This window comes from Vanessa cardui, chromosome 30 (genome assembly GCF_905220365.1).
Source record: "Vanessa cardui chromosome 30, ilVanCard2.1, whole genome shotgun sequence".
Classification (NCBI taxonomy): Eukaryota; Metazoa; Arthropoda; class Insecta; order Lepidoptera; family Nymphalidae; genus Vanessa; species Vanessa cardui.
The window spans coordinates 3,677,258-3,690,881 of NC_061152.1; the positions used below are offsets into that span (position 1 = coordinate 3,677,258).

Consider the following 13,624-nt stretch of genomic DNA (forward strand, 5'->3'; position numbering starts at 1 on the left):
GTTTGTGCTGTTATTTTTTGTATTACCTTAATTTATATTTGGAATGACAGTTGACTGACAGTTCTCATCTGGTTGGAATCAGTTCAGACGTTTCAGAATAATTTCTGAAACGTCTGAACTGATTTCTATATGTTGTTTATTTAGGGTAATCCCTAAATAAACAACATATAGAAAAAACAAGAATTTAGTATAATAACGGTTTTTCTCGGTAGAATCTACTTTCCCAACCGGTGGTAGCTTCACTTCATATTGTTGTTAAATGACGATTCAAAAGTGCTCGTAAAAGCCCACTTGAATAAAGTTTATTTTGATTGCAACACTTGTTAACATAATCTGTTAAATTTATAGGTATTAGGTAAATTAATAGACAAATTACACGAAGATGAGATCTATCCAAAATTTCTCGAAGAAATCCTTGATATATCTAACGATTTACTGAATAAAATTTACGAAGGACGTAATTATGGGGACAATATAGTAATATACTTTGTATTTAAGCTACATATATTATGTTTTATAAGTATTATAATCATATTGTATCATAAATTAAATATGGCAATATGGCTGATCTATGCCGCCATATTACTTTCTTAGCTGTCAAAGTCGTACAGCTGAATGGAGTTAAATGATATTGTGTTATATTCAGTGGCGGATTTACCAATAGGCTAAGTAGGCTGGAGCCTAGGGCGGCAAGTTTAGCCCAAATTTGTTATTATCTTCCAGAAATTAAAAAAAAAACTTATAATTATATGTACACACATTACGTCCGTAATCCGTATACTCGTCACTGCTTAGCGGGTTGGAAAAATAATCTAGCAACTGACAGAAATATCACCTAGTTTATAATCACACTAATAACGGGAAAAACCGATGTAATGAGGACGATAGAACACAAATCATAAATGTTGCAAAAATTTAATAGCCTACTACTAGCCTACTAGCGGCAGATTTATAAATCCGCCACTGGTTGTATTATAAATAGAGATATATTATTCAAGAACTTTTAGCAAATCGGAAGGAATATGTAAATCTTATGTTTATTTAGCTTTACAGCTGCTAATGGAATATATATATCCTATTCGAATGGGAGTAGGAATAAAGTTAAACAAACCTTAGATATACGTTATAATTAAAAAAAATGAACATTTCTTTTAGCTTAACAAAGATGAAACAATACAGCGATTTCTATTCTTGAATCGATCACTACATATAATAAAATATTCAATAGAAAAAATAACTGCTATATTAGATAAAACGTTAGAAAATTTAAACGATTCATTCGAAATTCAACACACAGACAAATCCGAAAATATTTGCTATATATTCTATATTTTAGAAGATTTATTGAAAAGAAATAATCGTTATAAGAATTTATTGAGTCAGAATAGTACACAAACATCGCAGGAAGAGAAGAAGGTTTTGAAAAAGAGTTCGTTGACTGAGGTTTGGCGGAAGAAGTGGAATTTGACTAAAACTGACATTTGTGAAGGCACCTTGGAAAAGAAATGTCCATTAACCAAATGCAGTGACGTCTTAAATAAAATAATAGTTAAAGCAATGGAGGGTTATAGCCTTATATCATTTGCTGCGTTACAATGTTTTAATTTATTGCAAAATTGAATAAAATTCAGTTGTTTTTTTCTTTTATTTCCATCACGCGAAGACCTAAAATATTTATGCCAAAGATCTCATATTATATTGCATCGTAAATAATTTCGATATTTTTTTTTTTTTATAAAAAATACAGAGAAAAAATATCTTATGTATAAACACTTAAAAAAATTCAAATTTAAATAAAGAACATTTAATTTTCCAAACATGTATTTCAAATGTCATTTTGACATATCAGTTATCACAGATAATACATATTTTTTTAATTCATCAATAATACAAAGCTGAAATCTCCTCTTCCAACTTTGTCTTCTCACAAACTTGTTTTAAATGCCTGTTCAGTTTATTTGTACCCTGTAATCAAAATAGTTAAAATTTTATACAAAGATTCAAATACATTTAATATTTATATAAATTATTAAGCTTTGTTTATACAAAATTTCGTCAAATTTATTCAGTGGTTTAGCCGTAAAAGCATAACAGACAGATAGAGTTACAGTACGATACTAATTAGATGTAGCATCGAAAAATGCAATGAAAACCGATTACTGCCGATTTACAGAACCAATAGAAACAGCTCCCTATCGCGCCATTCGACGCTATTCGTCGCTATAGATTCCCGCGTCAGTTCGACCCGAGACAGCGAGTGCGTGTAAAGCGACGCGTCGAATTCACGAATATATTAGGTCACGTGATATTACACGTTATTACGTTTGTGTAAAGATCATATTCACATGAGAAATAAATATTGATAATTTGGGATAGCGTACTCAATTCGGATGTCATCGGTTTTACGAATTTTGCCGATGCTACATCTAAGTTGTGTCATACTGTACTTTTGTATTTAAAATATTATTATTGATAATTTTATTATATTTTGGTAGAGTACAAATATATTATTAAAAAAAACTCACCTTAAAGGTGCTACCACACAAGTGACAAATCGCCATTTTGATTTCGGGCTTCTTATTATGTGTGCCTATATGCCTCACGAGGGATTTCCGACTGCTGTAACGAGCTGGACACAGCGTACAGGTGTAGTCCTTGGTGGACGAGTGGACTGTTTGGATGTGGGACGCTAGTGATCTTTGATTCGGGCATACTCTGTTACATATTGGACATTCGAATCTGAAAAAAAAAAATTGTAATGGGAATGAAGGTTCCCGTATGTCCCACTGCGGGGCTAAGGCTTCCTCTCTATTTGAGGAGAAGGTTTGGAACATATTCCATCAAGCTGATCCAGTGCGGGTTGGTGGAATACACATGTGGCAGAATTTCTATGAAATTAGACACATGCAGGTTTCCTCACGATGTTTTCCTTCACTGCCGGGCTAGGCGACATATCGAACTGATAGATACATGTCGAACTGAACACCTCCTTTTCTAGAAGAAGGTTAATAACAACTCACGACTGACTGATTCATCATCGCTGAACGTAAACTATTAAAGTTAGCCATTAAATTTGGTGATTAGAACAATTTAATTGAGTAGACACACACTGAGGAAGGCATTTTGTTGAATTTTGCCCTAAGGGGGTTAAAAAAAATTCGTCATTTTTTAAGTTAGAAACATGAATTTCTATTAATGGGATACTGATTAAAAATGAGTAGATACGTATTAAAGAGTTTCAGGATATTCTCCCTGAGGGGTCTAATACACACCAATGTATATAAAGTGGTCTTAAGTGGTAACATTTTAAGTTTATCTAAGCAAAGCCGGCAATAGCAAGTATCGTATATAAAACTTGGGCATAGTGTTAGCATATTTATTTTAATATGATCATATTTTATTGTTTTAATGTATTAAAGTATTATCAGCATAAATAATTCGATTTAAATACATAGTTGTTACAATTTGCGTTGATTGTCAACATCCGGTTTTGACTAAACTAAATTGTTTTTATAATGGATCGAAACCGGATGTTGCTACAGTCGAAGGAGGGGCGTGTAAACATTAAATACTAGGAGTAAGCCTAGAAATGGTCATTCTGACTTTAATCGTCGAATTGGAAGGATCGAAAACCACTTCAGGAGAGATAAAGTATTGATTGTGAGGAGAGTTTTTGTATTATTCCAACAATAGAAACAATAGAAATCAAGTACTCACAACGTCTGCTGATGATTCATAGTATTCCGTTTGTGGGCCAGTAGACTCTTCCTGGTCGCGTACCCCACCCCGCAGGTGCTGCAGTGATGAAGCTGCCCTGCCCCCTCGTGGGTGCGCTTGTGCTGGGTCAGGGTGTATGGACTACTGTAGCTTGCTGGACATTGCTCGCAGTGGAACTTTCGTTTTATGTGCTTTCTGGGATGTGCAAAAGATTTCATGTCAGTTTGGTTGCTATATGACATAGTTAGGCGGACGAGCAAATGGGCCACCTGATGGTAAGTGGTCACAATCGCCCATAGACAATGACGCTGTAAGAAATATTAACTATTCCTTACATCGCCAATGCGCCACAAAACTTGGGAACTAAGATGCTATGTCCCTTGTGCCTGTAGTTACACTGGGTCACCTTTCAAACCGCAACACAACTGAGTACTGTTGTTTGGGGGTAGAATATCTGATGAGAGGTTGGTACCCTACTAGGCGCATAGTTACCGCCCTACCTTCCGTATCAATTGTACGAGGCCACTGGGGCCAAATTACCTTTCATAAGGGCCCCAAGTATTTTTTATACGGGGCCCCGTCAAGGTACACTACGCTTCTGTACCCTACCCAGAGGCCCGAACAAAGCCCTACCACCAAGTAAATGGCTTTCCAAAGGGCGACTAAGCCAGAGTAAAAGGTACAGGGGAAGGAACGGTTAATATTTTTTACAGTGACAATATCTATAGGCTCCAATTACAATTGAGCAACAATTTGCCAGCCTGCCTGTCTGCCTAATTTATATATGACCGATTATATTTACATCATATGCGTGCGTAGAACAGCCTGGTTGTTGTAAGTCTCACCACATACCACACATGACAGCAAGCGACCCCCGGCTTTGCTTGTGTGGACCCTCTTCAGGTGCTGCTGTAAGCCATTCGCATCTCTGTAAGAAAAGGAGCTCAATGAGAATGTAAGTATTATTAAGATTAAATATTATATCCTTATCCTCCTGCCCTTATCCCAATTTTATTTAAACATATTTTATATAATTTTATTTGGGGTCGGCGCAGCATGTCGTCTCCTTCCGCACTTCTCTGTCGGGCGTCATCTCACGAGTAACATTCTCTCTAACCATATCGTCTTTCACACAATCCATCCATCGTCTCCTTGGTCGTCCTCTACCTCTTTATCCATCCACATCCATGCTCAAGGCCTTCCTCACAATGTGTTCCTCATTCCTGCGCATTACATGCCCATACCATGATAGCCGATAAGATTAAATATTATAATTAAGAATATTAATCACAAATTGCGAGCTTTTAAATGTTTTAAAATTTTAGCAATTTTTCTAAAGCCTTTGATTGCGAATACCACATTAACTATATAAATAGTATATTTTGTATGTGTGTATATTAGTGAAACCCTTAACCGATGGATCGATTTCTATTAAAAAATTGTTTGTATATGAGTAATTTCTGGATTGTTAACATTGGAGGCAGTAGGTGGCGCTACGATCGGCATCTAAATAGAACATTTAAATGCGTTGCGCATTTAAATTTACTTCACCCGGACAAAGTCAGGTCGGAACGCTAGTATATTATGTTGTATTTTGTAAACACATACCGAATATCGATAATTTATATATAATACAAGGCATTGCTAGTATTAGATCTGGGAGTCTTCAGGGGTCAATTCTTAGACTTATTTTCTTTTATATATTTATAATTGACAACAACAAACAACAACAACAACAACAGCCTGTAAATTCCCACTGCTGGGCGAAAGGCCTCCTCTCCCTCTGAGGAGAAGGTTTGGAACATATTCCATAATATAATATAATTGACAAATATGTTTAAATTAAAAAAAGTTATCGAGGACTAAATTAATTATAGAACATATTTAAGACTGCTTTAATATCTGAGTTTCCTGTCAGGTTCTGAATACATCGCTTGATTTGATTGATTGATTGAATCTGTTAGTAGTGTAGATTACAAGATTATGCAGACGACAAAAAAACGTGGAAATGCTTACTGACTTCCAGGCGGGTTGTATTATATACATACATATACTAGCGACCCGCCACAGCTACGCAAGCATGTAATACCGATACTAAATATACTACAGAATTTGTTTATTTAAGATACCACTTTAGAAATTTCTCAAATTATCAGTGTTTCTTTACTATATTTTGTATTATATACAAAAACCTTCCATCAAATCACTCTTATCTATTAAAAAGTATCACCAAACCGTCGCCACCGCATCAAAATCCGTTGCGTAATTTCAAACATCTAAGCATACATAGGGAGAGACAGAGGTAAGCTACCTTGTTTTATACTGTGTTATGATAATGATGCAAAACTATTTCACTTAACTACTTAATTCTGATTTGATTTGGCAAAGCTTAAAACCAAGAAGGTCTTATTGACTCACCTAAACAAATTCCCACAGAACTGACAAGCGATGCTCTGCGCGTTCCTCTTAACGCAGACATGCAGCCTCTTCGCGCGCGGCTTTAAGCTAGCGCCACACTTGGTGCACTCATAGCGCTCCGCGTGGCTCGCCGTGTGGTGCCGTAGCACCGTTACCGTCGCGAAACGCAGAGTACACGTTCTACATTGATATTCACCGTTGGACTGAAAATATTTCATAGGTTATTTGACAAATAAAACTTCAATATGCTGTTTGATTGGTATTTAAAATATATTTTATATTCTTTAGTATATATTAAGGAACCCAGTAAAAGTAGATATTTTTTATTACTAGTACATATTTGCCGAAAAATATCACATTAAAAATTCCATATTTGAATAGCGCGCGAAAACGATACTTCGACAATATGACGCTGCAATGGGGTCGGTGACGTCATTTGCCTGTATTTTAATATGTGGTACAAATAGTAGGCAAAGCTTAAGCTAAAATAATAGGATAACAGCTTGACAATGCGAAAAATAAATTGTGAATTATTGTAATCAGTGTATATTATGAGTTTAAAAATGGTTATTTACTAAGGAAACTTGAAAATAATACTTAATTTATTCCAAAATCCATAAATAAAAATGCATCCTTTAAACGTTTGTCACGTGACACAAAACGATCCTGATTGGTCGGGTTTACGGTGACGTCACTTGCTTGTTAACCTCATTTGCCTACTGTTGTTAAGCCTTCCTCTCAAGAAGGCTTCTAGCCTAACTTACCTCTTCATGCCTCATCATATGCGTCTGATACGTGTCTTTGAATAAGAACCCCATTGCACAATTATAACACTTAAACTCAGCTTCTATGTACTTCTTTTCTCTTCTATTCGCTTCTAGAACTGCTTTCTGTTCTTCTAGACTTAAAACTATTTTCCTAAAACATTTCTTCTTAGCGCTCTTTGATTTCTTAAGTCTGTTTATCTTTGAATCTTCATTTGTTTGATCGTCATTTTTTGTTTCAACGATTTCTTGATTTTCTTCATTAATTTCTCCTTCAGTAGTCGCTGCAACGACGTTAAGATTATCATCATCATTATCCATATCATTAATATCATCACAGACTTCATTAAATACATCATCAATTGTATTAACACTAACATCTTGTACATTTTCATTTTGTTTATCATCATTGTCTTCTATAATAGGTTCGATTAAATTGTAATCATTATTTTTATCAACTGTTTCATATTGAATGAAATGATCATTAAATTCATTTTCATTGTGAAGTTTCACATATTCACTGTCAGTATAATTTGTATCGTCAATGAAATCATTGTTGTATGTAAAGTCATATGTTTTATGCATTTGATATTCTATGCAATCGTCGGGACATAGTACATGGATTTCTAGATTGCTCCTTTGTAGATTTAACGTGCCCTTTTCACTGAAATTTTAAAGATTAATCAGTCAGTTACAATTTGTTTATATATTTAGCCAAGGAGATTTTCTAGAATGTTCTAGAAAGCTCTAAATTGTTTATAACATTATGCACTTAAACATGGAATTTGTTTTTAGTGATATAGGTTGGTGGATGGTCAATGATGTACCTGATGGTAAATGGTGACCACTATAGACAGTAGCACTATGAGATATATTTACAATACCTTACATTACCAATGCACCACTAACTATGTGAACTAAGATGTTATGTCCCTTGTTCCTTTTATACTTGCCCACTCACCGTTCAAACTGTAACATGAACAAATATTGCTTCTTGTTAGTAGAATATATGTGGACTACCCACGCTAAGGGCCTCACAGAAAGCATTACCGAGTATAACAAACTCTAAATTTTATTAAATTGCCTATCTTTTTAAAATAATTTAAGTTTTCTATATAATTTAATATGATATACATTACATATGTGTATATATAATAAAACAATTAAACAAAAAAACCATTACATTTTCCCTTCAATCTGTTCAGTTACAAAAAAACTTTTTACCATTGAATAATATACTTCAGTAGTTTAATATTTTTATCAAGCCATCAAAATCTGATAAAACTTGCAAATGTGTGTATAAATTTTAGGAGTTCATTAACCTATATCTTTTATTTATTATACACAGATACACACATTGGGGCTGTGTGTGTATTATAATTAGTTTTTTTTTTATTAAAATTGATTAAGTAATGGTATTACCTGAATAATACCGGATATTCCAAGCTTCGTTTGTAACATATCGACTTGAATAGAGACAGCTTGTTCAAGACATGACAGCAAATGAAACATAACTGGGTATCGGGACATAACTGCAAGAGACCAGACATAAAATATAAATGCAATAGTTACTCTTTGTCTGTAGACCAAACATAAAATATAAATGCGAAAGTTACTCTCTGCCTGTTGCTATTTAAGAGCCAAAGAACTCAGCTTGAAATTCAAGGATGAACAGAGGATATGTTCAACTTTTTATTCCTAACAACTAACGATTAAATTAACTAATATGAGTTAACTTAGTATGAGTTAAAATCCGTAACATTATTTGGATTTACTGTGCACATGCTGAGTCCGTCATATGGCAGAGAGAGAAACTGTGAGCTGCTACCCGGACATGATAGCAGATTTAAGGCAGGATTTAAGATATTTTAATAATAAACTTATATATATTAAATATTACGTACAGGTATTCCGACAACATCTCGATATTTTTCTCGTGTGTCTTCACTTATCTCTTTATTAACTGTACTGTGGCAAATAAAACACAAAAACGAAGACATTTGTTTTATTTTCACTTATTATTTAATTAAAAATACATTACAATATTTGGGTTGCATTGTTTATTTTTGTTGCTGTCACTAGTTCTGAGGAAATGACATTAGTGTTCCACAGTCGAAAACAGATTACCATAAACTAGTCAATTAAATGAAAAAGTGATCTATTGATGAAAATTGTAGCTCATATTACTTATTTTATGCCCGAATTATATGTTCGAAGATATGAATTTATCCTTAGATTCATTTGCTAATTGGTTTTCAAAACTTGAAAGAAATATTATATAATACAAATATAAATTTATTTATGGTTAGAAAAAAAATTAAAACGTGTCTATGGTTTAATATTTAGTGCTGTTGTAATATCGATATCGATATTATATTTATTTATTTAGTATTCGAGGATAACATTAATTAAAGCATAAGGTACCCTTCCCCATATTACTCATGATGTATAGGACCCTAGCAGAAAGTATCATATCCTACGGCCTGGGTAGTTATGGACGTACATTTAAAACTTACCTAGACCGAATATTTAAAATACAGCAAAGAATATTAAAAAATATAGTACCCCAAAAAATTCAAATTAAAATAAAAAACAAATTTTCTCTTTTCAAATATTGTAAAGTCTTACCAGTGTATGATCTAATTAAACTCGTTATACTCTCTAACAATTATTTTAATAATGAACTAAAAAATCCTTATATTCATAATATGACTACCAGAAATATAACCAATTTAAACTTAACCTTACCAAGAACCAAAAATCTATACGTATGTTATAAATGAGTTTCCAAAAAATATTAGAGAAAAAATTACAGAAAAAAATATCAAAAATGTCCTAAAAAAATATTTTTATCATACATATATTATATATATATATGTATATATATATGTATAAATATGTGTATATATATGTATATGTGTGTATGTGTATATGGTATGTATATAAATAAAAAAATATATATAATTAAATGAGACATTTGGGAACAGCCTGTATTGTTTAGTTTTAATAAATAGTATATGCGAATACTTTTCTTAGCCAATACAAACCAGAAAATGGTTTAATGGCTTGTAAAATATATTAATGTGTATGTTTTATTATAAAAAGAAATAAATAAATAAAAAAAAAATTAAAATTTAAAATATATTTTTAACTCATAATCCCCAGCTTGATAAAAAATACAGTAGGATCAAGTTGGAACAATTCTAAACACATACAATATTATTTAAAAATGTGATAAAAAAATTAATATTAAATAGTGACTCGCCCGGCTTCGCAAGTTGCAATGATATGACATTACAGTGGAAACTTCGACATTTATAAGTGTTTCTTAACTAAACCTAAACCACAGTTAAAGTAGTGACTAATTGATACAAATGAATCAATCATTACAGAAACTCGAGATTAATCTGATATTTTATATAATTTGTTAAACATTGAATTCGAATTCGAAGAGTCGAATGTATATATTTTTAAACAAATATAAAATATTTCCGTTTTAGAATGTCGATATCGATATCGATAATTAACATTGCTAGACTGTCTAGTACCTCACGCACTCACGCATGTCGTACGTCAGGAGGATACTTTTTGTGTCTTGAAGCAGAAAATTATTAAACATTTCGTTTCGACATCCATCAACCGTTCAAGAGTCGAATTGAGGAGTTGCGGACTTCGATGTGTCAATATTTCCTATGTTTATGTGTCGTGCGGATTTTTTCGAAAATTCGATTTGTTTAAACTATATTCGCATAAAGTGATTAAATTAATATAGAAGTTAGAACAGATCTGTGCCGTACATAGTATATATAATTGGACGTTTGTGTCCTGCGATTGTTGTGCGAAAAAAAATATTTATGAGTTACGAAAGTATTCGACCTTTTTCGTGTTTCAATGGATTTGGCAACAAACGACGCCGGTAGTCAAAAAATGTATACATTTAATTTTATTTGATGAACAATACAGAATTGAACATCGGCTGTGAGCTTGCTGGTATGTACCTATTTTTCTTTAATTTAAAAATAAAAAAGAGGTTCTTTATAATGTCATGATCTGAGTGAACTATAATTATCGTGGACTGGCTGTTTGTAGTACGTTTTAATCTAATTAAGCTGTATCAAGTTACTAGGTTGGTTAAAAAATAGGTCTTTTCGTGTTTAACAAGATTCCAATAAGATTAATTTTTTGCTGTATTCTATGTAGAAAATGTTTCGTTAAACTATCTCTTATATAAAACTTATTTTGTATTGCTTTATAACATCAGAATAAAAAATAAAATAAGCATAACACCTTGCCCATCATAAAATAATGTTAAAAATAATTTGAGTTAAGCAGTGATACTAGTCCTTAGTTGAAGGGAACTTTCTACAATTGGGACATAATAATAACTTGAACCCATGGTTAATTCGACTGAAGTGACCATTTTTACAAATGTGACCTTTGATTCTTTTCCCTTACTTTAACAAATTAAAAAAAAAAAACATGTTATTGACCAGTTTATCAAATACGAAAAAAAAGAATTGTAAATTTTTGGAATTCTATTATTACTATAACATAATTTAATACATAAAAAAAATAGTTAATAGAAATATTACTGTAATTAAATAAAATAGATAAAAAATTACATTTAATCTTCAAGGAAGATTACACTATTTGATGTATAGATATAAGGGATAGATTAAAATCTAACATTTTTGTAAATATTTATTAATAGTGCCTTGGCTACACACGGGTGCAAATAATTAATAATATAAATGATATCACATATATTTAATTTACACACAATAGTAGTCAGGAATGTACCTTTCTACCAGTGAAAATAATTAATTAATAAATTAAATGTATACCACTTAAAAAATTACGAAAGCTTAGGATTAAATCCAGAAAAAAATAAACCAATATTAGTAACATGGAAAAAAAAACAAAACTTCATTGATTGAGTGTTTGATATTAATGAATTGAATGAACTGAATTGATTAACTGGGGACTTATGGCTAATTAGCCATCTTTTCCAGACAATTAATTTTAGAATTGGATTATAAGTCTGATCATTATCCCATACATAAAAAAACAAATTTTACCCATTTGTAATATTAGTATTGTATGCTAAACAATGTTTGTCAATGTGTGTGTGAGTAATGGTTCAGTGTACTCCAGAGTAAGTACACAATATTTTATTACTTGAATGGTGTAATGTTTAGTTTATTCCCTGCACTAAATGGAGTTTGAATCAAAATTTCATGTGCTTTTCCATCAGATTATGAGAATGATCAATCAAAATATACTTTATCTGAGGATTTTACAATCAGTTTTGATATTATAATACCGAGATCGGATATTGGTTGTTCAAATCGAGATCTAGGTTAAAGAATTTTTCTTCTCAATTCTACTGAGAAAAACTGACAATAAATTAATATGGTACTCTTTCTAAAATTTGATCAACAAAGTTTTGTCACTTAAATAAGAAACAATAAGATCTTTAGGCATGGCAATGGAATAGAGAATACAACTTAGTTTACTCGTAATGCTTTGTAAAACTGTCAGTACTACACACTCATTAGTTCTGTTGCTTTTAAATGTTTATGCATTGTATTGCAGTGATCCAATTTGTGTATGCCAGTGTAATATGACAGGCCGGCTTAGATCCTACACTCGGTAGTGTATTGGTAGTGAAATTTAAGAGAAAATTTATTGTATTGCCTCACTAATAATACAAAAAGACACAGTGTGGATCGGAGGTTTTAAAAAGTAAAGTAATGTAACAGCCTGTAAATTCCCCACTGCTGGGATAAGGCTTCCTCTTCCATTAAGGAGAGGGTTTGGAACATATTCCACCACGCTGTTCCAATACGGGTTGGAGGAGTACACATGTGGCAGAATTTCAATGAAATTATACACATGCAGGTTTCCTCACGATGTTTTTCTTCACCGCTCAGCTCGAGATGAATTATAATTACAAATTAAGCATATATATATACAGTGGTGCTTGCCTGGGTTGAACCCGCAATCATCGGTTATGATGCACGCATTCTAACCACTGATGGCCCATCACAGCTCAATAATAATATAATGAAATATATAAATAAGTAGCATCTCTTTTCAAATGGCTTAAATATTGACTATTGTGTGAGTTTTGTGTTCTTTTATAAATTGTTAGTGACTTTGTGCTTTCATTATTGTGTTTAAAAATTCTCTTAGTGCAACAGCTGTTTATACAAATTAAAAACAAAAAAAGGAATTTGTATTTATTTTTTATAGTAATTTATCACTATTTTCTCTGTAGCCATATGTGGTGGTGAATGTCAAATATTTAGCGTAATATTTGACCTGGTTTTGTGTTACAGATAAAAATAAAAAAAAATGTATACAATTTGTTCAAATACCAGTGAGGTTCAGAACAAAAGTTCGCTGCAGCGATAAATCTTTATTGTGTCTAATCAAACTATTAAAACGTAAAGCGCTAGATCGCTTAAATTGACTAGTTTCTCGCGACTATAACGTCGTAAGCGCCAATTATTCCGGCGCTTACGCATTTGTGTGTTTCAAATTATACGTCAAATCGTAATTAATAATTGTATTTCATAGTTATCATTTCGTTTTAGTTATCTATAGTTGTTCCTCTTCATGCCATAACTAAAATAATGTCCAAATATTAAATTGATTAATCTGATATCTATAAATAGATATGACACTATTATTTTTAAAAGATACAAAGTTATCATATCTTA

General features: G+C 32.1%; 1 protein-coding gene across 1 annotated transcript; it reads right to left on the reverse strand.

Annotated features, from left to right (window-relative positions):
- Positions 1 to 1,803: 1,803 nt before the first annotated feature.
- Positions 1,804 to 9,002, reverse strand: LOC124542335 (zinc finger protein 624-like). The gene is made up of 8 exons (XM_047120307.1): positions 8,804 to 9,002; positions 8,322 to 8,431; positions 6,900 to 7,563; positions 6,136 to 6,338; positions 4,520 to 4,645; positions 3,718 to 3,912; positions 2,526 to 2,739; positions 1,804 to 1,965 (listed from the first exon to the last, which is right to left on the reverse strand). Exons 1-8 carry the CDS (start codon positions 8,897 to 8,899, stop codon positions 1,882 to 1,884), a joined length of 1,692 nt encoding a protein of 563 aa, XP_046976263.1. The 5' UTR covers positions 8,900 to 9,002; the 3' UTR covers positions 1,804 to 1,881.
- Positions 9,003 to 13,624: the final 4,622 nt, after the last annotated feature.